This window comes from Hippoglossus hippoglossus, chromosome 7 (assembly GCF_009819705.1).
Source record: "Hippoglossus hippoglossus isolate fHipHip1 chromosome 7, fHipHip1.pri, whole genome shotgun sequence".
Classification (NCBI taxonomy): domain Eukaryota; kingdom Metazoa; phylum Chordata; class Actinopteri; order Pleuronectiformes; family Pleuronectidae; genus Hippoglossus; species Hippoglossus hippoglossus.
In genome coordinates, this window is record NC_047157.1 from 826,611 (window position 1) to 848,866 (window position 22,256).

General features: G+C 41.1%; 1 protein-coding gene, 1 long non-coding RNA gene and 8 other non-coding genes across 10 annotated transcripts in view; 9 read left to right on the forward strand and 1 right to left on the reverse strand.

Moving 5' to 3' along the window:
• Window positions 1-8,021: 8,021 nt before the first annotated feature.
• gpr173 (G protein-coupled receptor 173) overlaps window positions 8,022-22,256 on the reverse strand; it is a 36,387-nt gene continuing 22,152 nt past the window's right edge. The window contains exon 2 of the mRNA XM_034591476.1: window positions 8,022-10,076. Within this exon, the coding sequence (XP_034447367.1) occupies window positions 8,694-9,878 (1,185 nt within the window). The 5' untranslated portion in view covers window positions 9,879-10,076 and the 3' untranslated portion in view covers window positions 8,022-8,693. The remainder of the gene's footprint in view (window positions 10,077-22,256) is intronic.
• LOC117765441 lies at window positions 18,353-18,432 on the forward strand. The gene has a single exon (XR_004614590.1). It is a non-coding gene; the product is annotated as a small nucleolar RNA SNORD74 (small nucleolar RNA).
• LOC117765181 lies at window positions 18,574-21,658 on the forward strand. Its single transcript, XR_004614507.1, has 11 exons — window positions 18,574-18,618; window positions 18,764-18,811; window positions 18,987-19,030; window positions 19,483-19,531; window positions 19,723-19,772; window positions 19,962-19,988; window positions 20,171-20,431; window positions 20,937-20,989; window positions 21,161-21,190; window positions 21,416-21,469; window positions 21,567-21,658. It is a non-coding gene; the product is annotated as an uncharacterized LOC117765181 (long non-coding RNA).
• Window positions 18,850-18,918, forward strand: LOC117765452. Its single transcript, XR_004614601.1, has one exon. It is a non-coding gene; the product is annotated as a small nucleolar RNA SNORD75 (small nucleolar RNA).
• Window positions 19,335-19,414, forward strand: LOC117765430. The gene has a single exon (XR_004614579.1). It is a non-coding gene; the product is annotated as a small nucleolar RNA SNORD24 (small nucleolar RNA).
• LOC117765431 lies at window positions 19,575-19,653 on the forward strand. The gene has a single exon (XR_004614580.1). It is a non-coding gene; the product is annotated as a small nucleolar RNA SNORD79 (small nucleolar RNA).
• LOC117765443 lies at window positions 19,812-19,894 on the forward strand. Its single transcript, XR_004614592.1, has one exon. It is a non-coding gene; the product is annotated as a small nucleolar RNA snR60/Z15/Z230/Z193/J17 (small nucleolar RNA).
• LOC117765442 lies at window positions 20,024-20,106 on the forward strand. Its single transcript, XR_004614591.1, has one exon. It is a non-coding gene; the product is annotated as a small nucleolar RNA snR60/Z15/Z230/Z193/J17 (small nucleolar RNA).
• On the forward strand, window positions 21,026-21,092 carry LOC117765449. Its single transcript, XR_004614598.1, has one exon. It is a non-coding gene; the product is annotated as a small nucleolar RNA SNORD78 (small nucleolar RNA).
• LOC117765438 lies at window positions 21,274-21,346 on the forward strand. Its single transcript, XR_004614587.1, has one exon. It is a non-coding gene; the product is annotated as a small nucleolar RNA SNORD47 (small nucleolar RNA).

Genomic DNA, 22,256 nt, shown 5'->3' on the forward strand with positions numbered 1-22,256 from the left:
GACCTGGTTTATCTGTGTCTCTGTTTTAAAAAAAATGTCATTAAATGTAGCTGAATTTTCTTTATGATTGTTCACCTGTGTGGGTTATGTGTTTGAATGATTTACTTAGCAGGTGTGGTTTTTTTCATACATTGTACAATGACCGACATTGACAGAAACAATCTTTGAGGAAAAAATCCTTTGACATAAACTTTGACTTTTAGTTTGGCCCATGTTCAATCTGCTAACATGGAGGAGGTGACCTTTATGACATGTTCTGCACTCTTTATATACAGTCTATGGTTCTGCAGCCAGTGGACAATCAATGCACTTTGTCTTTACTTTTGGGAAGCTGGCAACTCATCCATCCTAATATACAGTTTGTTATATTTGCTCATGGTTGGCTGTCCCAAAGTAATGCTCATAAAGCCAGGTGTTAAATTGAAATTTAGGGCAAGCACAGAAAAACCTTCCTCCTCCAATGATAAACACCGACACTCATCACAGGTTATTAGGACATGAACCGTCCGGTTTTATGCACACATTTCTCAATACAGAGGTACTTTCTTTACCTTTAAAAAACCTTCGAAACCCTAATTGTAGCCGTTGGCGCAGTTGAAAGATGGTGGGAATTATAAGTGTGTGACACATTAAAGTGTGAAAAAGAGCAACAAAAAAAAGAGAAAGAAATGCAGGTAAAAATGGATGATAACAAGGGTTTTGCATGAATAAGATTACAGGTGTGCCTTGCGATTTGAGCTTGCCCTTTGGTGTGCCTTGGGAAAAAAATGTTTGAAAACCACTGCTCTACACAATGATGGATGTGCGTTTTTTTCACATTTATCTGATGAAGTGAGAGCAGGTCAGCAGGAGTGTGGAGGGAGGTTATACAGCGTTGGTCATGTGCGTCAGTGTGTGAGTGAGTGGGGGCGGGGCCAGGTCTGGGGTCTGTGTGAGAGGAAACTGCCGAGGAGATGAGAAGAGAAAGCGACAGAACTCGATCAAATACAGGGACAGACCAGTTCTGTCTGGCGCACAGGTGCGGAAAAGGAATTTTTTTTGTCGCACTTCACAGATTAAAATGGTCGCACTCTGGAGCCCTGTAGTCAGTGCTGTGCATTGAACTCGTTCATATTTTTTGTGAACGAGGAACGTGAACATGAGTGACGTGAGAATCATCATCGTATCAGGCAATCGTGAAATACCAGGAGCAGGCGAAAATGTGTGTGTGTGTGTGTGTAGCAAGGGCCCTGGAGTTCCGCCCCCACTCACTCGCTCACAGAGACACACGCAGTGAGATCTGCTGGTGTGGATTGATGGGTGGATGGACGGATGGTCTTCATTGACCATTAAATGGAAAATTCCCGAAGTACAGTAAAGTGAAGTTCAAACATCACATTGAGTGAACGTTTTAGTTCAAAGAACTGGCTCCACCTGGAATCAAACCTGAGAAAATTCCTATTCTGACTTTACGACACATTAAAATGTTGACATCAGTCAGAAGTTATTTCTTTTTTTTTTAACTTTAGTGTATAAACATGAAGCGAAATTAACTCAAAATGCAGAACATTTTTTGGGGGGATCTGTTGAATAAGGATTAACACATATTTGGAGTAGAATAAAGTTAAATCAGTGAAAAAAAGCCCATAAAGTATATATGATTTGGTTGTGCCGTATTACTGGACCATAGAACCTCTAGCTGGTGAGGATCCAAGAGCCATTTAACCATTTATTAGTGGTGAGGTTGATGAAGGGAAGGAGGAAGGGAAGAAAGGATGGTATAGTGGATGATTTATATTAATGCATCCTCTAGGTTAAGTAATGCTTCAGGCCTTCCTTTGGTCAGGTTCTCTTTGATGGTTCTGCCTGCTTGGTAACAATATAGCTTGGTTGGTGTAGCAGCATGGTCCCAAACAAAGGGACTTGAAGAGGACACACCCAGCCCTTATATTGCTTCCCCTTCTCTAGTCTCCTCCCCTGTGACAGGTAATTCTCTCCGCCCACTCCTGGTCTCACAGAATAAACATTTGGGCATTTGCTGGATTTGTGGAGGATAAGGACTTCATGAGCTGCAGTGAAAAGACACAGGTGGTGGTTGTGACTGAAGGTGAATAAGCCATATCAGCTAGATGGCCTGTGTCTGGGTCTCATTAAGCTTGACTGTGCTTTCAGGAACAATCTGGATCACTCATGGCTTTTATTCCCTGACCGAATTGTGCTATCTGATGGTGATGGGAAAATTGTTTCCTCACTACTCATGCCCATTGATGCACTGTAGGAATGTGTTTGAATGGGTGGATGGCAATAAACTGTAATGTAAAGTGCTTTGAGTGGTCATCAAGATTAGAAACTGTAAATATGGAAATAAATAACATTTAAAAAATCGCAGAGTGCTTTCTGCCAAAGAATGTGTTACCCATAGAAACATCATCAGCCAGCCAGTCTCCAAAACACAATGTTAAATATATATTATAAATGTCCTCAAAATATAACTTTGAATTGAATGCGCAGGAATGGTAGGGAGAAGCTGACACAGGTAATCATAGTAATATTCGTATCATTTCAAATGAAATTTATTTTCATTACAAAAATCTTAAATCGCCCAATACATGCGTAATAGGCAGCTCAACCACTTGTTCTGCCTCTATGATTTCCAGTGGAAACCTTGTGGTATTTTTATGGCTGACTGCAGGAAGAACTGAGACAATCCTTTTGTCTTTAGATCATTGGCATGAGTTAATGATGTGATACACAGCAGAACAACCAGTGTTCATTTGGATATTCACAGATTGACATCTGGCTCATCTACTGCTGGGCAGAGTCCCACCTGCAAACATAACAGCAAACCTTCTGCGTCATTACAAATAATGTGTTAAGTTCCTGTAAACAACAAAGTTTAGATCGTCAGCCATCTTTGACCCAAAAACGGGTGATCGTTTTTAGGTTTCAAAATGAAGCATGCTTCTTTACAACGTCCTGAGAGATAATATTTCCTTTGATCTTGAGCACAGATATGATTGTATTTTCTCATCCCGATAAGGAAATGCCATCCTTTTGGGACTTTAAGAGCTCCACACTAGCTTAGAAGTCAGAAGTCACCCAGCTACTTTGTGATGAAGCATCAAGCAGAAGTTTTAACTATAAACTGACGATTGCTGCTGGTGATAAGTTCAACTCATGCATCTCTGACACAATAGGCAAACATTTAAAGATCGTTGCACTTCATTATAACTTTATTTTTTTTATTTGTAATTTGAGCAGTCATGTCTGTTGGTTTCTTCAGATCTGGGAACACAGCAACATGACTACAATCAAAGTTTGACCAAAAGAAACACCAGCGGATGATCAGACAGTGGAATGGAAACCAACAGATTATTCAGATGACCTAAACCAGTTTTATTCAGATTTCCTTAACTTCTTTATTAATTCAGATTACCAGAACCACTTTGTTTGAAGGTCAAAGGGATACCGCTCATTAAATGTCGAAGCAGGAAGTGGGTGTGTAAACAGTTTCTTGCAACATTTTACGGTTTAACTTTTTTCTCCTCCAGATACATTTGGTTTGTTTCCAACCTGTCGGATCATCAGTCTTTGTGATGTCACTGTGTTCAGCTTCAGTGTTGTTATCAATCACAGGGCTGATGAAAAAGAACCAAGATGAATAGGTTATCCTGCTGACCTGATGTGAAACTGAAACTACTTTGTACGTACAATTTTCGATTATTTATCATTATGACGATTGTAGTTTGACATAATTTAATAATGAAACATTCAGAAAGATGCCAGGGTATGCAATCACATTTGGTTTGTCTGGATGCTTTATCGCAAGCTTTATAACCTTCATGGTCCCTAAATATGTACAAAAAAATCCAATTCATAATAACCCGATACATGTATTTTTTTTTATTTTTTTTAAGGGACCTATAGTAAACCTCATTATTTTGAGAACACATTCAGTATGTAGTTTGTATGAGAAAAGGGGTCAACGTGAGGGGGCATTTGCAGAAATTATATCTTCAAAATGTAATATATCTGTATATTCGCTCAATATTTTCCCTCTCGCTTTCCTCTCTCTCTCTCTCTCTCTCAGACACACGCACACAGAGTCACAGTAGAAATGAAAAGATCATGAACTCTTCTGTTGCAATTCAAAGTTAGTTTGCTGTCAATATAATACACACTAAATAGTACAGAGGTCACAGTAAACCTACAAAAGATAATCTGCCTGAGGCAACTTAAAAAAGCACTGTCCGCTCTCTCCAGCATTAACTGTGTCTCAGAAATGAAAATGGAAAGACCTGTCATTTTCCCTTCACTCCCCAGGAGGAAATCAGGGCTGAAAACAATTCCAAAATAATGCAGAGCACTCACATCATCGAGCTGCGATAGAAAATAGTCACTTATACGCCTGTCAATGTTCTTTCCCATCAACTGTCCGGGACCACAGTCCCACCAGGTTGTGATGGGAAGTAGTGTACACAGTGTTGTCTCCTCTTTTTGAATGACTTCTGTACATACAGAAGAGACATTTCTCTACTCTTTGTTGCATTGGTTTGACGTTTTTATGGAGTAAGGCCATAATTAAAAAAAACACAAATAACACAAGTGATTCTTTGTGTCAGAAATACCACGACAAAGGGGCAAGAATATTCCCAAAACACACTTTCCCTTCCGGTCTAGGAACTGGCATGTTTTCAGACATTCACAGACAAATTACAGCCTCTGCGCCCTTTCCCTTACTTCCACCTTCATTCCATTCAGGTTACAAATAATTTTTAGAGAGGAACAAGGAAGAAGCACAGTTAATTAATTGAATTAGATATGTGCAAAAATAAAGCAGTAGGTATGTCTGCTACTGCATCATCATCCCTTCAGCATTGATGATATGAATCAGCTCCACTGTATGATCTTAACATCAAGTTGACTCCAGATTATCCAATTTCAGCCATCATGGATTTTGTGATTTGAACTGAACTGTATTTTTAACCTCACAACTTTTTGAGTGATTCAAGTTTTGGATATGTCATGATTCTGACCAGATTTTTTTTTTTTTTTTACCAGTTTGACATAGTTGAAGTTTAGACTTTTGACCTAAAAGGTAAAAACATCATAGAAAAGTCAGTTGGATTCAGTAATTTTGATCCTGAAATGGAGTGAAATTAGCTTCTATCACCTCACACCAGGAAGCTGCTGTGAGTGCTTCAATCTGGTTTTACAGAGCAACACCATGGTGTGTGAATCTTCTCCTGCGGGGCTGTTCGGACAGCTACACTCTGAGTGGACAGGACATGCTGCAGACAGGAGGTAATGTGGCATTGAGAGTGACTGTCCCTGAACAAGTGATTGCAGAGCTAGATTGTATTCAGTGCCCAGTTACATAGTCCCTCTTCACTTCTCTCCAAGAACTGTTTTCCACGTGTGACTTATGATTTGTCCTTTAAAAAATATATACAATAAAAATGTAGTTTGTAGGTTTGTTGTGAAAATGTGTCAAAATGACTGGTAACAGAAACTCCTAAAGGCTTTGTCACATCTGTGTCATACTTTGCAGTGTTTTACTTTGGTTTATCAATCACGTAATCACAATCTCCTCAGTGTAATCTCCTCTTTGGCAGTTTGAAAAATAGACACGAAAACTTTGTGAAGAGTTCAAGATTTAAATTTGCTGGACTGTTAGAAATCACTCCTTCGTTCACTTAAGCTGCTTTCAGACATGCACTGAACTCCAGAGATCCTTCGCACTTGCTCCGGAGGAGATGTACGTGTGAACACAAGTCAGAGTGAGAGCCTCCAGACTTTCTGTGGACTCTCTCTGCCTGGCCCCCTGGTAAAAAGTCAGCAGAAAGTCAGAAGAATCTGATGTGAGAACACAACAGGAGATCCTCCACTGAATTCGCCGTGGGTGCATTGACAATGTTTTGAACATTTAACAGACGCAAAAATTAAGAAGACAAAAAGAAAACAAATATTTCAGGATGAAAAAGCTGAACCGTACATGGAGAAGACATAGACGAAGAGCTGCTGCTAATGTTGATGTGCTGTAAACAAAATCATGTGATCTCTGCAGCGGAATTAATATGTTACATCCTGCCTCTGCCTGCTGGACCACCCCTCCCCTGGATCCTTTGGAGAGTTTTTTGTTGTGAACACATTTCTGCAGAGAAACTCCCGCTAACTGTGGAGAAAGTGCGGACCCAATTCTCTGGAGTTCCTCCACAGGTCATGTCTGAAAAGGCTTCAGTCATACATAATGACCACTTCATTTTCTATGTTGGTATAGTGGAGGAAAACAAGTCTATGAGGAACAAAGGATTAACTAATACACATTTTAGAGGAATGGAGAAATGAATATAATATACAGTTTAGAAAACAACAAAGTTGCCACTGTTAACATTACTTTACTTAAAGGTCCAGTGTGTAAGATTTAGGTGAAAGGGATCTATTGGCAGAAATTGAAGACAAAATAATCCTAGTGATGTTTTCATCTAAAGTATGTAATCATCTAAATTAGATGAATTGTTTTTTTCTTTACCTCAGAATGGGCCCTTTATATTTAAATGCCTTATATTTACATCAGTAGCAGGTCCTCTATGGAGGCCGCCTCGTTGTTTTTTTTTTACAGTAGCCCAGACTGGACACACTAAACACCTTTTGAGTTTTTATGACAACTGAAGGCTACCACAGGTTCTCTTTCATGTTTAGAAAGGGGAGGGTGAGGTGAGGGGTATTCAGCTGCAACATACAACTTCACCACTAAATTCTACACACTGAACCTTTAAACGTCTGTTATGATTCTTTTCTATTTTCCTCTTTTTGCAATTGTTACTCCATTTTGCTGTCTTCTATTTCTCCACTGTACCTACATTTAAGTAGGACCCATAGTTATTTTATTACCACCTGATTCATACATTTATACATTCCTCTACTGCTTACAGACTTCAAATAGGTTTTTTGCTGTTTGTACATAAAGATAAAGTTGGTAACAAAATTATTCATTTAATATTAAGTTAAAATCAACACATACAGGTATATAATGTATATATATATTTACGTGTGAATATATATATATATATTCACACGTAAATGTAATGCTTTTAATAGGCTTAGAAAATAATGGTGGCTGAGAGATAAGACTGAGACATTATTCCCACATGCCTAGTAGACGTCAGCACATCAGGTACAAATGTGGGCATAATTTCTGCAGGCCGCAGAGTGAACTGCAGTTACTGAATTATTGGACTTTTAACAAAAAATAAGCTTATGATTAGCTGATAGCATGACCATGTGAAAGCTTTAGTTCTACTGTGGGATTTAGTTTTTAAGTGAATTACATACATTATGAACTGAAATATTATAAATATTTGGAGATTAGCATCAAGCACATGAAGTGCACTAGATAGCCAATGAGATTTCCAACACATCCTCAGTCTTAGTTAGAGCTGGTAGGGAGATTTTCTTGCACCTTATGTAAATTCAAGTATCAGTTATGAAAAATGGAACAAGAAACATCTAATGCAACTGGGCACTGAGTTCAGTTTCAAATCATATGTTATAACAAGCTGTGTTAGTGAAAACTCTACTTACTTACTATTAACTCAGCTGATCAGGTTTTATCTCTTATCTTCAAGTGACGCACATAATGAAAATCGTACGTACTGTAATACTGGAGTACCTGCAGTTGTCTGTAGAGTCAGAGTAACAGACAAGTAGTAAAGTAGTAGTAGTAGTACACAGTAAACACACATGAGATCAAAGAAAATACATCATCAGTCAGTCCCTGGCGCTGATGTGTTTGCATACAAAAGAAATAGTGATATTGTAGAATAGTGACTTCTTAATTGAGGGACGGGCATTTATAGATGTACTTTTATTTGATTACAAACATAAGATAAGTTTAAATCTAACTGGGTCCTGAATCAAAAGACCCAGTATTCAGAAATAGACTTTTTGATGCTGCTTTTGTTTCCTGTCTCAAATTCAACTCACCCCATTTTCTCAGAACTGATTTGATTTCAAAGCCAAAATGTGACATAATGTATTTCAACATTTCAAATGTTTACCAACTTTAAAACAGATTTTTTAAGGTAAGATAAGTGATTATAAAAACCCAAGCTTAATTCTTTGTGTTTCTACATGGGTAGATAACTGGACAGACCCTTTGGATTGAGCGTTGCCTCTGAAAATCAAAACCTTCAACTCACAGCAATTCAATTTTTTAAGTCATGTTTTCAACTACTAAAAATTAAATACTAATTAAAAAGGTGCAGTTTGGGCTTAAAATTAATGGCAGCGTCCCCGGTTCAAATCTTTAGTTGTCTCATGTGACCAAAACAACAAACATCCTTGTCAATCATCAATCAACATGTTTTTTATGTTGTTTATGAAGCAGCGTTTGTAATTTGTTGATAGTTATTTGTCTGGCTTGGTTTCCACAGTGACTGCATTATTATTTGCATTATGTAGCTATTAAAAGTATTTTTCTCCTTATCAAAAGTCAACGTCTTACTCCACGTATGTTCTTATTTTGAGTGAAAAGGATTTTGGTAGATGGAAATACATGCTTAACATTCCAGTGTTTTTCCCATTGCACTCACCAGTTACCACCATCTCTGTAAATGTAGCTTGCATTTAATCAATTACTACAGTAAACACTCCCACAACACATCTATTGGTTGGCCCTTGGTTTTTCTCCATGTTTAGATCATCATCTCTACTTAAATGACACAATAAGGCTCTCGTGGCAGATGAGGTTTAGTCCTGCAGCAGGCTGGTAGATGGGAAAGGAGCCCTATCTTCAAGTCTTTGTTAAGGAAGAAACAGACAATAGGGTTGACCCCGGCTTGAGCGAAACTCATCCACACGGTTGTGGAGAGGTACCTGTGTGGTATTGTGCAAGCCTTGACAAACACTCTCCAATAGCAAGCCACTATGTAAGGAGACCACAGAACCAGGAACAGAAGGGTGATCACATAAAACATCCTGCCAAGCTGCTTCTCTGCTTTGAACTCCTCCATGCCCAACAGGCGCCGGTTCTGGTTGTGCAAGTTCTGCCGGATTCCAAGCAAAGTTGGCGGCATCGGGCCCCTGCCAAAGCCTGCAATCCAGTTGGCTGCCGCTTGACCAGTAGCCCCTGGTCCGTGAAAGGTCCAGTTCTGACTGATGGCTGGCACCATCTGGACTGGTTTCATTTTACGGTGCTTGTATTCAAAGAGAAGTAACTTCATGTAGACAACATGTGTGGCTAGAATGAGAACAGCCAGCATTAACATGAAGCCGAGTGTATCATTAGCCTTGAAATAGCGATGCTCAAAGATGCACTGGTCCTCCTCGCGAATGAACTTGTAGGTACCCACGTCAAAAACTGGTGGGAATGCCATCGCCACAGACAGTGTCCACACCATACACACCACTGCCACACATGTCCAGAATGTCATTCGCTTTGAGTAAAAGCGGTGGTGTGCAATAGCCATGTAGCGTGTTACGCTGATGCAGAACAGCATGAAGGCAGCATGGAAACAGAAGAGGACTGCCATGAAGGCCACTACCTTGCAGCTTAGAACACTGTAGGTCCAGGCTGAGCCGTTCTTTATTGACACCAGAACAAAAGGGAAGCAGATAGCTGAGCGAATGGTGTCTGCCAGGCACAGGTCCAGCAGGAAGTAATAAGGTGCTTTGTGCAGGGCCCGGTCCCGCAGTACTAACAGAGATACCACCAGGTTCCCCACCAGGCTAATGCAGATGATCAGCCCCAGTAGCACCAGTTTGATATAGGTAGACACAGCAGAGGAAGGACTCTCTGCTACCATACCTCCTGCAGTAGCCACCACTGCTGCCATGGGCCCAGGAGGCCCTTCACTGGTCTCGTTTCCATGGGCCATTCTGAATGTCCCCCCACCCATACCACCTTCTCTTCAAACACCAAATCCACCACTCCCCTGCCACCTCCTCCGTCTGCTATCAGTTCCTTCGTCCTCGTGGTTGCTTCCTTTTCGTAGTTCACAAGGAACGGGAACACCTTAATCCACATTGCCCCATTTTGAGATGGGTCCCTTTGTCGGTGTAATGTGTTGTCTCACCTCCTGATTCTCTCCAGGAGCCTGAAAAGAATCAGAAACAACAGTGAATTAGAAGGCCTGTGCTATTGAGTTCGCAATAACAGTAATTACCTTACAATTGAGCTCAGAGAGGTTGGGACTGGGCAGACCTACAATATTATCTTGGCATCAGTATGTGTGTTAGTGACATCTAGCAACCATACAACAACTAACCCCCCTTTATTTTATTTTCAGTTTTTCAATATTCATATCATAAAAACGTGTAAAGTAAGCAAATTTTGATGTTCCAAGCTGGAAACTTTGTAAAAAAAAAAAAAGGTCTGTTTGGTCTTGACCTGACTTTTGAACTAATCACCAGACAGAGACAAATGCACCCATTTACTGTGTAGCTTTAGCACCATAGAAACCATAACAACCAAGAATATAGTAGGAGGTGGTCAAATTAATTGATTGTTGTTGTTTTTTTTACATGATTTTAACATGATTGGTACATAACAACTTCCACTTAATAGTTTTCAATTTTCCACAACTTGAGGAACGTTAAGATAATGCCAAAAAAGAACTGATTTGTACAATGCTGACACAGTCAAGGCTCAGGAGAGCTTGTGGTGGCTTCTCCCATTGATATATCATAGGTGAACTTGCAACAAGGAAGCAGAGTAGCTTCAAACCGTTCCTGGTAAATGAGGAAAACTAGAATGACACTCAGTAGAGTGAATACCTCCGCCAAGGCTCTACAGTCGCCTTGTGAAAACACATTTAAATTCACTAGAGCCAGATTTTTATTTGGGTCGGCACCAAATTGACATATATATATCAGGCAAAGCCTCTGCTGTTCTCATCTGATGACAATGTGAGTATTTTGAAATGTATATGACTCATCTGTTAGCCTTTCTCACCACAAGCATTTTAATTAGATAATTTATAGGCTGGGGGGAAAGCTTGTTTTAGGTTGGTCCTACAATTGAAACTGATACTAATACATGGTGCCCTAAAATATACCACAACTCACACAATATTTTGTTTTATGTGACCACATTTGAGATCCGTGAGCTGTTGTCAAACCAGGTTGAGACTCCTTTGTTCTGTATGCTGGTAAACTGGGATACAAGTCAGCTGTAGTTAAATATTTTCTTTATCCTAAAGCACAACAACCAATCAAGGCATCACCTGATTGTGAACATTAGTGAACTGGCAAAATCCAATGGACCTGACAACTGCACCAAAATACTTCATCTGTATAGCACGTTTTCAGACATGACTTGTGGGTAAAATCCGGAGAAGTAGCTCTTGAGTTTGCCTTTCACACATGTACAATGCAGCGGGGGCTTCTCTGCACAGACGTGTTCACAACAGCATCAAATCCTCTGCAAAATTCAGGTGAAGGGTGGTGCAGCCAGGTGCAGCAGACAGCTGCAGGAAGCGACATATTAACTCGTCAGTGAAGATCACATGATTTTCTTTAGAACACACAGACACTGGCGTCGGACAAAGTCAAGCTCGCTAGACTTTGTCGTTGTCTTCTACGTGTGTGTCACCATTTTTTTCCTGGGAGATATTGCCTTTTTTTTGCATGTGAGAAGCATCATCAGCCAAATCTCATGACATATGCGTTCACACATGCACCTCCTCCGGAGAAAATACAGACAATTTGCAGAGTTCATTTCATGTCTGAAAGCAGCTTTAGTGTTCACTGGGAAAGATGTGCCTTCAAAGGGCAAGGACGGATCCCTATACAGAGCCAAGTACCATACAGCCTTCAGGTGAGTGTTTTCTTTATGCTACTTTTAGTAACATTCATGGCCATCAAGTATTTGATGAATATAGGCACTGCTACAGCATACAGCGTGATGGGTTGTGATATCAGGGCATTGACATATGTATGTGACAAATCTGTGGAGGATCTCTCCCAGCTCCCCCATTGCAAAGACAACCTTGTTCCAATCATTGGTTGTGTGAACCATGGTCTTGCCATCTACAAGCAAGCTCACAAGGCAATGGGCCTCACTTACCAATATCTTCTTAAGAATTTTCTTAAATTTGTTCTTCTATTTTTCTAAGAAAACTCTACATCAGATTAATTTTGCGTTCTTAAACAGCAGAATTAATCCCATCTGTGTTCTTATATTGTTCAAAGCGTGTTTCAGTTTTTCCCAATTAACATACGAACGAACGTAATTGGGATAAATGGCTTGCCCCTCTGTTGTTTGCAGTGCGGGAGGTGCCCCAGGCCTCTACTGGATTTTCTCCCTTTGAGCTGCTATTTGGCAGAAAACCACAGGGCGTACTGGACCTACCAAGAGAAAACTGTGAGGAAGGTCCCAGTACCAACGAAATTCAGTACGTCCTGGACCTGTGAGCAAAACTCCACACACTTGGGTAGTTATCACGTGAGAATTTGCTCCAGGCCAAGGTACTTGTATGGGTTCCCTCTTCTACCTCTAAATTACTCGCTAGGTGGCAAGGGCCCTTCGTGGTCACACAGCGAGTGGTGGAGGTCGATTATGAGGTTGTGCAGTCTGACAGGGGCTGAGCCACACAAATATACCACCTCAACCTCCTGAAAGCATGGAGAGAGGCAGAGCCCGTGTCGCTGGTAAGTGAAAGAGATGAGTTGGGGCCTGAGGTGCCAAATTCCATCAATCCGGCCTCGCTCCCTTGTGATAACCATCTCTCCCCACCCCAGAGAGCGGAGATGGCCATGTTGCAGCAGCGTTTCGCTGACGTGTTCTCCCCCTTGCCAGGACGCACAACACTCATGCAGCATCGTGTTGAGACTTCCCCTGGGGCAGGGGTAGGCAACCTTTACTATCAAAAGAGCCATTTTGCCCCCTCTTCCCCCAAGTAAAATTTGTCTGGAGCCGCAAAACATATTCGATAACACAGCTTATAAAGTTTTATATATAGTTATACTATATATATTAAAACTATAGTTTGTTGCATTTATGAAATTATAGAATGACAAAGAAAACTGTTGACATTTTATTGCTCCGGGGCCTGTGTGTGTGTGTGCGCTGTCTGGGAGCACACACACACACACACATTCGCCCGCTCCTGGTATTCCATGATGGCCTGATACTATGATGATTTAAAAAATTAACGTGACGTTCACTCACGTTCACGTTCATCATATGAAAACTGATTCGTTAAGTTCACCGTTTGCGCAAAATATGCACGACATGCAGAACACTGTACAGGGAGCAACTGGAGAGGGGCTGAAGAGCCGCATGCGGCTCCAGAGCCGCGGGTTGCTGACCCCTTCCCTGGGGTAACGGTGCGTTCACTTACACAGTTTTTACAAAGATTCTGACATTCACCAATGTTTTTTTATCTGTAATTTGTTCTTTGCAGGTATTTATTATTAGGGCCCGAGCACCTCCGGTGGAAGGCCCTATTGTATTTCGAAGGATTTGTATTTCCCTTTTGGGGCTTTTTCAGGGCCTAGACATGCTCAAATTGTTACCAAAGTTTGCAGGGAATTCAAAACCCCAAAAAGTAATTGTATTCTGGAGTAATTTGAAATGGGCGTGGAAAAATGGCTCAACAGCGCCATCTAAGGAAAAGACCCTCAGTTATCACCAATCTTCACAAAAATCGTAGCCCAGGTGTATCATGACCAGACAAACAAAAAAGGTCAGAGGTGCAATTGGAAAAAGCAACAGGAAGCCCGCCATTTTGACTTTAATGGCCATTTTCCACATTTTTACTTTGACGAACTTGTCGTAGGGCTTTCATCAGATTTCACCCGAGCACCGACGGTGGGAGGCCCTATTGAAATTGAAAGGATTTTTATTATTATTATTATTATTATTATTACCCTTTGGGGGACTTTTTCAGGGCCTAGACATGCTCAAAAGATCATGAAACTTTGCAGGAAATTCAAGACCTACGGTAATTTTACTATTCTGGAGTAATTTGAAATGGGCGTGGCAAAATGGCTCAACAGCGCCCCCTGGAACGCAGCCCCTAGGTTTTGGTATATTTGATTTTATCACACGTGTGACCGTGACGTGGCGTTAAAGTTTGATGAGTCAAATCAAGATGATTGAGCTGCACCTGCAATATTGGTCACTAGAGGGCAGTGTAAGACCATGGTTTGCCCAAGGCACAAACTCTTCACCCCAGGGCTGAAGAGTTCGTTCACACATTGTTAATATGTTACAAACTAAATTAAACTTATGGATGTTTGTCAATTAATGTTGAGAGATAACTTTAGTTCATGATTAAGAGTAAAATGACAATTTTTAAGTGTACGTTACACGCTCTGACCGTGGCGTGGCGTAGAATTTTGATGATTCGCCAAAAAAGAGGGATTTCATATAACTCCTCTGTGCATTGTTCCATCAGCCTCAAACCTCATTCACACATTCACAGTCCCGCCCTGATCAGATCCATGTGTCAATATTGACTTGTCGTCAAAGCCCCCCCTGCTGGCTACAGGAAGTGACATGTTTTATACTTTGATGCACTGCTCCTGGCTGCTTTACAATATACAGCTCAAAAGAGCTCAGTCAAGTCATTGGACCATGGTGAGAATTGTGACATTTTCTCAAACCGTGTAAACATTGCGGTGCGGCGAAGGTTCATCCTTCGCCAAAGGAGACGATGTTGTCATAACTCCACTGTGCATTGTCCTATCACTACCAAAATTCTGTCACATGATCAGAGTCCAAGCCTGAACAGCTCTATGTGTCAGTATTTCCTCAGTGTCATAGCGCCACCTACTGATTCGCCATGAAACAGGAAGTACTTTGTAAATCCACTCTGCATTATCCAACTGGCTCCGAACTGCTGACCTATGATCACAATCCTGACCTGAACAGCTCCATATATTAATATTAGTTCAGGGTCATAGCGCCACCTACTGATCAGTGTGAAAATGAAGTTGTGGTAACATTGTCCAATTGACACAAAATTGCTCACGCTACCTCAGAGCCCCTACTTGAACAGATCTATTAGTCTGTACGTAATAATAGTGATGGCGCCACCTTCTGGCAACAGGAAGTAAGCTTTGTTTTACAACTATCACTCGATTTACATAACATTTTCAGTGTGATGTGCAAATGATAGCGTGGACCGTAATGAGCAATTAGCAGGCAAGGATAGTCATCGCGTGACGGACGCAGGAAGTGAAGCGTTTATCCTTGCCGCAGTGCGCAAAACGCGTGCAACGCGGAGACGTGCGCTTGGTCATTGATCGCTCTCTCCACTAACCGCAACAGGCTTCAAAATGCCTGTGCTCGGGCCCGTTAGTGCTACAACGTAGCCCTAGTTATTATTATTATTGTGATTATTATTAACAAAAATACTTATTATTCATTAATTATTATTAGGGCCCGAGCACCTCCGGTGGGAGGCCCTATTGTATTTCGAAGGATTTGTATTTCCCTTTTGGGGCTTTTTCAGGGCCTAGACATGCTCAAATTGTTACCAAAATTTGCAGGGAATTCAAAACCCCAAAAAGTAATTGTATTCTGGAGTAATTTGAAATGGCCGTGGAAAAATGGCTCAACAGCGCCATCTAAGGAAAAGCCCCTCAGTTAGCTTTCACCGATCTTCACAAAAATCGTAGCCCAGGTGTATCATGACCAGACAAACAAAAAAGGTCAGAGGTGCAATTGGAAAAAAGCAACAGGAAGCCCGCCATTTGGACTTTAGTGGCCATATTGGCCATTTTCCACATTTTTACTTTGATGTACTTGTCCCAGGGCTTTCATCAGATCAACTTCATATGGAGATGCATGTCATCACAACAAGATGCAGATGAAAACTACACCAAAGATCGATTTTTCGTCACATGGTGTGACCGTGGCGTGGCATCTAAGTTTGATTACACGCCATCAAAACACGAGGTTCTGTATCTCGGACATACATGGTCCAATCGAGTCCAAACTAGACATGTAAGACAAGAGTCCCGGCCTGATGACATCTACATAGAAATCATGACTTAAAATCACAGCGCCCCCTGGTGGCAACAGGAAATGTCTTGTTTTTGGAACGTCTTACACTTGGAGGTATTCCTCCTCACCCACTGCTCGCAGCCATGTCAACCTGTGTCAAATGGGTCTCCAGACATTGATAATGAAGGCATAACATTACTGTGACTTTTCGTCAAACGCCATAATAGTGGCGTGGCGTCAAATTTCATCAACTCGCCGTGACACACAAAATTACTATAACTTCGGTGTTGGAGGTTCAACCTCCCTCAAACTACATTTGTGTAGCAACAGCCCCCCCCTGCAGACATTCAGATGGTTTTAAGGAATAGGCGTGGCAAAATAACTGACTAGCGCCCCCTAAAGTGCAGCCCCGGCACTACGATTGGCCGACATGTTTAAAAAATCGATAGGGACATGTGTCTTTTCATAACAAACAAATAAGTCTCTTGGATAGATATGCTAGACCAAACAGGAAGCCCGCCATTTTGACTTTAGTGGCCATTTTCCACATTTTCCACATTTTTACTTTGAAGTACTTGTCGTAGGGCTTTCATCAGATTAACTTCAAATTGAGATGAGTGTCATCTAAACAAGATGGAGATAAAAACTAACTCAAAGATCGATTTTTCGTCACACGGTGTGACCGTGGCGTTGCCTCAAAGTTTGATTACACGCCATCAAAACACGAGGTTCTGTATCTCAGAAATATTTGGTCCAATCGAGTCCAAACTAGACATGTAAGACAAGAGTCCCGGCCTGATGACATCTACACAGAAATCATGACTTAAAATCACAGCGCCACCTGCTGGCAACAGGAAGTGACATACTTTGATGCACTGCTCCTGGCTGCTTTACAATATACAGCTCAAATGAGCTCAGTTGGACCATGGTCAGAATTGTGACATTTCCTCAAACCGTGTAAACATTGAGGTGCGGCGAAGGATCATCCTTCGCCAAAGGAGACGATGTTGTCATAACTACAGTGTGCATTGTCCTATCACTGCCAAACTTCTGTCTCATGATCAGAGATCAAGCCTGAACAGCTCTATGTGTCAATATTTCCTCAGTGTCATAGCGCCACCTACTGATTCACCATGAAACAGGAATTACTTTGTGAATCCACTCTGCATTATCCTACCTGACCCCAAATGCTGACCTATAATCACAATCCAGACCTGCACAGCTCCATATATTAATATTAGTGCAGGGTCATAGCGCCACCTACTGATCAGTGTGATAATTAAGTTGTTGTAACATTGTCCAATTGACACAAAATTGCTCATGCTACATCAGAGCCCCTTCTTCAACAGATATATTAGTATGTATGTAATAATAGTGATGGCGCCACCTACTGGCAACAGGAAGTAAGCTTTGTTTTACAACTATCATTCGATTTACATACAATTTTCACAGTGGGATGTGCTATTTGATAGCGTGGACCGTAATGAGCAATTAGCAGGCAAGGATCGACATCACGTGACGGACGCAGGAAGTGAAGCGTTTGTCCTTGGCGCAGTGCGCAAAACGCATGCAACGTGGAGACGTGCACTTGTTCAATGATCGCTCTCTCCACCAACAGGCTTCAAATTGCCTGTGCTCGGCCCGTTAGTGCTACAACGTAGCCCTACTTCTAGTTGTTATCAAATAATGTTTGTGATTCTTTGTGAAGTTCCATCACCACTGACGAGTAGCACACTTCAATAACTTCACACAGCACCGAACTACAGGCAGGTTCATTACTTTTTTGGGTCCCCAGGAAACATTTCCGGTGTCGTTTTCGTTATTTGTGGCGCTTTTCTGTATTTGCGTGCTTTGGGACTTTATTTTGCAGCCCACGTGTCGTCAAATTGATGAAGTTGTTTTTTTGCATGTGTTTTGTTAATTTGCAGTGCGTTGAGCTCTCTCGGCCACCGTACAACACTATATAATCAGAATAGGACTTTTACTTCCGGAACCAGGCTGTTTGAGATCTACTCTCAAAAACAGAACCAGTCAGTCGAGTTGCCTTCCTGCCGAATATGCGCATTTCATTTCAGTAAATCCGTGAGGGCGGGTAGTTAAGGGCTGTTTTCTATGTTTGAGAAAAGGGCAAAAGGGCAAAAGCAGCTCAGTCTCATTCTCCGGCTCTCTCTCTGTGCAACAGGTATGTCTCCTCCACCACGTGTCTCTGTGCTGCGTGTCGTCACTTTGTCTTTTAGCTTTTAATGTCTCCACTCTGATGTGTATTCATGTAACTTCCTCTGCTGAGCCCACGCTCTGTGCACTGACGGGTTTGACCTGTGAGGCGCTGATGCTAGCCTGGTTAGCCGCAGCAGGCCTCGACCACGTGTTGCTTAGCGCGGGTTGAGATCAGCTCAGCTCAGCTCGGCTCGGCCTCGTCTCATCGCAGTGTGATGAAACAAATGTTGGTAGGGACATCTGACTACTGTGAGGAAACGCCAACTTTCTGACCGCGTGGGACACTGAGACACAAAGAGGCCGTTTTCACTGCAGAGCTCCTGCGCTGCCAGACTTTAGGGTGTGGACATGTTTTCAGTCAGAAGATGGCTGCATCTATTTCAATCAGTTTCGTGCTTAATCTGTTTTCCCATCTTTTTGCAGACTCGTCAGCGACATCGACTCAAAATGAAGGTGAACAGCACGTGGTAAGTAAAAGCTATTAGGTTAGATGGACAGTAGTTTCTGAAACTTCTCACTGAGTTTGAATCAGTAGTGATAAATAAAGATTAGTTCCAGTTACTCAAGATGGCGTCCCGGACCCCTTCAACTAACATGCCCTTCTTTCCTCAGGCTCAAACGGGTGTTTCCAGGCGTTTGGACTCATCAAATGCATCCCTGGTAATTGTACTTTTTAAACTCTACTAATTCAAAGTGGAAGTCGCTGATGATTTCAATTATAAGAGTAGTGGACAGAAGTGATTTCTGAGCAGCTTTAGACGGAGACTTCCGTTTCCGCTGTGCACCATGCTCTCGGTGTCACGTGGACAATACCAAAATGCGCTTGTATCCGCAGGTTGGAGTATGATGCAGAGGTGTGAAGAAGCTGGGGATGATGAGGTAAAGCTCACGTTTTCTAAATGTCGATGGCTTCTGTTTCTCTTGAGGTGTTTGCAAATCTTTATTTAGCTATTGAACATTTCACCAGGCTCAAAGACAAGGCCTCAGTTGTTGGTCTTAAGTCTGACAATTGTATTTTATAACTTGCATCCTTTTATTAACAGGATCCATTAAATCTGAACCAGTTTAATAACTCTCAAATCTCTTAATTTACAAGTATTTGATTTTAGAGCCACATCTGAAAACTCAAAGTGCAGTCTTGGCTCCACTCTGACCACACCTCCAGAGAAGCACGTGATCCCTGTGCTGCTGATGACATTTATTTGCTACTCTTGATCAAACGATGATGATACCAGCAACCACCATGTTTTATTATCTGAGGCACTGATGAGGCCGTGTCTGACGTCCTGAGATTCTTTCATGGCTCACGTATATATGTTTTGTTTCTGCAGGTGTGATCACACTGACTGAATTCACTCTTCGTTCACGACATTCAATAAGGTAACGAACTAGACTTTTATCTTGACATATTTGCCCCAAAACAAACTGTTAATGATGATTATTGTTAAACAATGGGAATCTCTCTGATAAAGGGTGAAAGAGAACTGTTTTCTGATGCAGTGCTGGTTTAGGAAAAGCTTGTATGTTTGCAGGTTTTTTTGTTTTCTCAACTTCTGGTGTTTGTCTTGCAGATGGTCTCGTGTTTGTGCATCTGGTCTGAACGCTCTAGTATGAGCTACTGGTGAGTTTAAGATTTTACCGGTTTAGTTTTGAAACTGGTCTGATACAATGATGATCCCATAGTTCAGCACAGTTAATCAATGAAGAAGAACTATTGTCTTTCGCTCCTATCTGATGTGTCGGCTTCTATGACCTCCAATGTCTCCTCAAATGGGATTTGGTTTTAATTGAATTTCTTGTTTATTTTCAGAAACCTCTCTGGCTACAGAATGCTATGGTGAGTGAGACTGAAGTTTTATCCTTAAATGAAGTTTGACACAATGATGATACCATAGTTCAGCAGATTTAACAATGAAGAAGATCTATTTGTCTTTCGCTCCTAGCTGATGTGTCACCTGTAATTGTCCTCTAGCCCAAACAGCTTATTATGCATACTAACGTCCCCTCTGTTCTCCTCAGACATGTGACTTCTCCGCCGACTAAACTTCCAGCCTTGTTGGTACATCTCACATTCAAATCAAATGTTGCTAATGTTCAGGCGTGATGAATGTGAATCAGGTCGCTGATCCAGTTGAGGAAATATGTCATGTTTCTGATCTGATACTTGTTGCAAGAGATAAAATTGCTAGTTTCTGCAATCATCATAATTGAAGCTGTTTTTACTTTACAGATCTAATGGGATCTTGGGCAGTTGGGTGCAGAAGATGTCACACAAACAATGTGAGTATGAAAATAAAAACTGTAGAACCTCAGTCCCAGATGACAAGTGGAGCTGGACACAAACATGCCCTTTAGCTATCAGCAGGTAGTTGTCAAGACTGAAACTGCTAGTTGGCTTTTTTCACTTTATATCAAATAAAAGGTATGTAGTTAGGCTAGAACTGCAGGATTTAATTGGGATACCTATTCATAATGTAAACTTATGTTGAGTGGAAATAAAAGTCAAATTGGAAAATGCATGAATTGGAGTAAATTCATTTACAACTGACACCAGCTCCATTTGCTGGTTGAACTCCACCTCATCTGGGTCTGAGCAAGCAGCTCTGGTTCATTAGTTGGGAACTTGGTTGGTTTTAGTGAACCTCATGATCCCTGTAGTCTGACCTTGTGATGACTAGATGATGACTGACTTGAAACCATGGAGTCTTGTTATATTAGCTCTATCTGATTTGGTCACCCCATGTATGTTGTGCATACTCATCTTATGCTGTTCTGTCGTCTGCAGGTTCTGATCGCTCTCTGAGATCCGACTGAACGGCCAAGACGAGGTTGACTGAGGTGAGAATTCAGAGAATTGCAAAATGGCTTTTGCTGGTTCAGTGATGTCTTTAACAAATGTCTGACCTGAACTTGTAATGTGGACAACATTGTTGCTGAGTAACCTGCAAACTTGAAGCTTAATAGACCAATCACTGACTTGTAATAAGGGTATTTCTGTCTCTTCTCCAGGAAAAGGCTGCATCTCTTGGGCTGACCTTGGTAAGTATTTCAAAGTCTATGACAAAGTGCCAATGTTGGTTTGATAGAAAATATTGACATGAAAATCTGCTTAAATGGACCACTACCTGTGATGACAAGATTCTGCCAAATGATATCTCTTGATTATACCTTACCGTTCCATATTTCTCTGAGGTTGTGGTCTAAAACAAATGTTTTGTTACTTGATACCTGGTTTTATTTTAAAAGACTTGTTTCTTTCCACAGAAAGCAGATGTAATGTCCTCTGGCCCTCAGACAGCCTGATGTTTTACTCTAAAGGTAAGTACAAGCCTGCTAGAGTACAATATCTGAGTCGTGATGATATCAAATAGACTTTATTGTTCTGGATATTAAAACAAAGCTGCCTGTTTTTCAGATTCTGTGGTATTATGGCGACCGGAGTTTGACCTGTAGACAATTTAATATCTCTTGGCAAATGTGTTTTCAACATTGTTGCAATAAAATACTCGTAAACTCGTAAAATACGAAATATTGATGTTGTTTTTTTTGGAAAAATATGGAAATTGTGTTTTAAAGTATAATTGACTCAACTACAGAGCTGGTCAGTGATTGGAAGTCTTCATTGTGCCAGAAATCAATGATAAAATGCAATGTGATTGCAAAAATGTAAACAAGACTCATTTTAACTTAAGTAGGTTACTTAAGTCAGTTTGTAGGGATTATGCAAAACCTCAACTGATAGCCATGAAATAGTGTGGGGTCAGGCATGTCTCAAAGAACCCGTTACATTTGTGTGGATCTGGGGTATTTGATATAACGTTAGGACGTTTTTTTGCCTCTTACTGATCTCAAAATAATTTGGCTATGGGGTAATTTGTCTGATGTGTGGGAAATGAGATTATTTTTTTTATATTGAATGTGCTTAGTTTTTAATCAGTTACAACCTAAGCCTTAAGCTCATCTATTGAATGGGCCTTGTTTTTCTGTTTAATTTTCATGTGCACTTTCAGGTTCCAGCTTTCAATTATAAAAATAGACATGGCAAGAAATCAACAGCATGAACAAATGCGTGATTCTTAAACTCTTCAAGCTAACAGCTACTCAT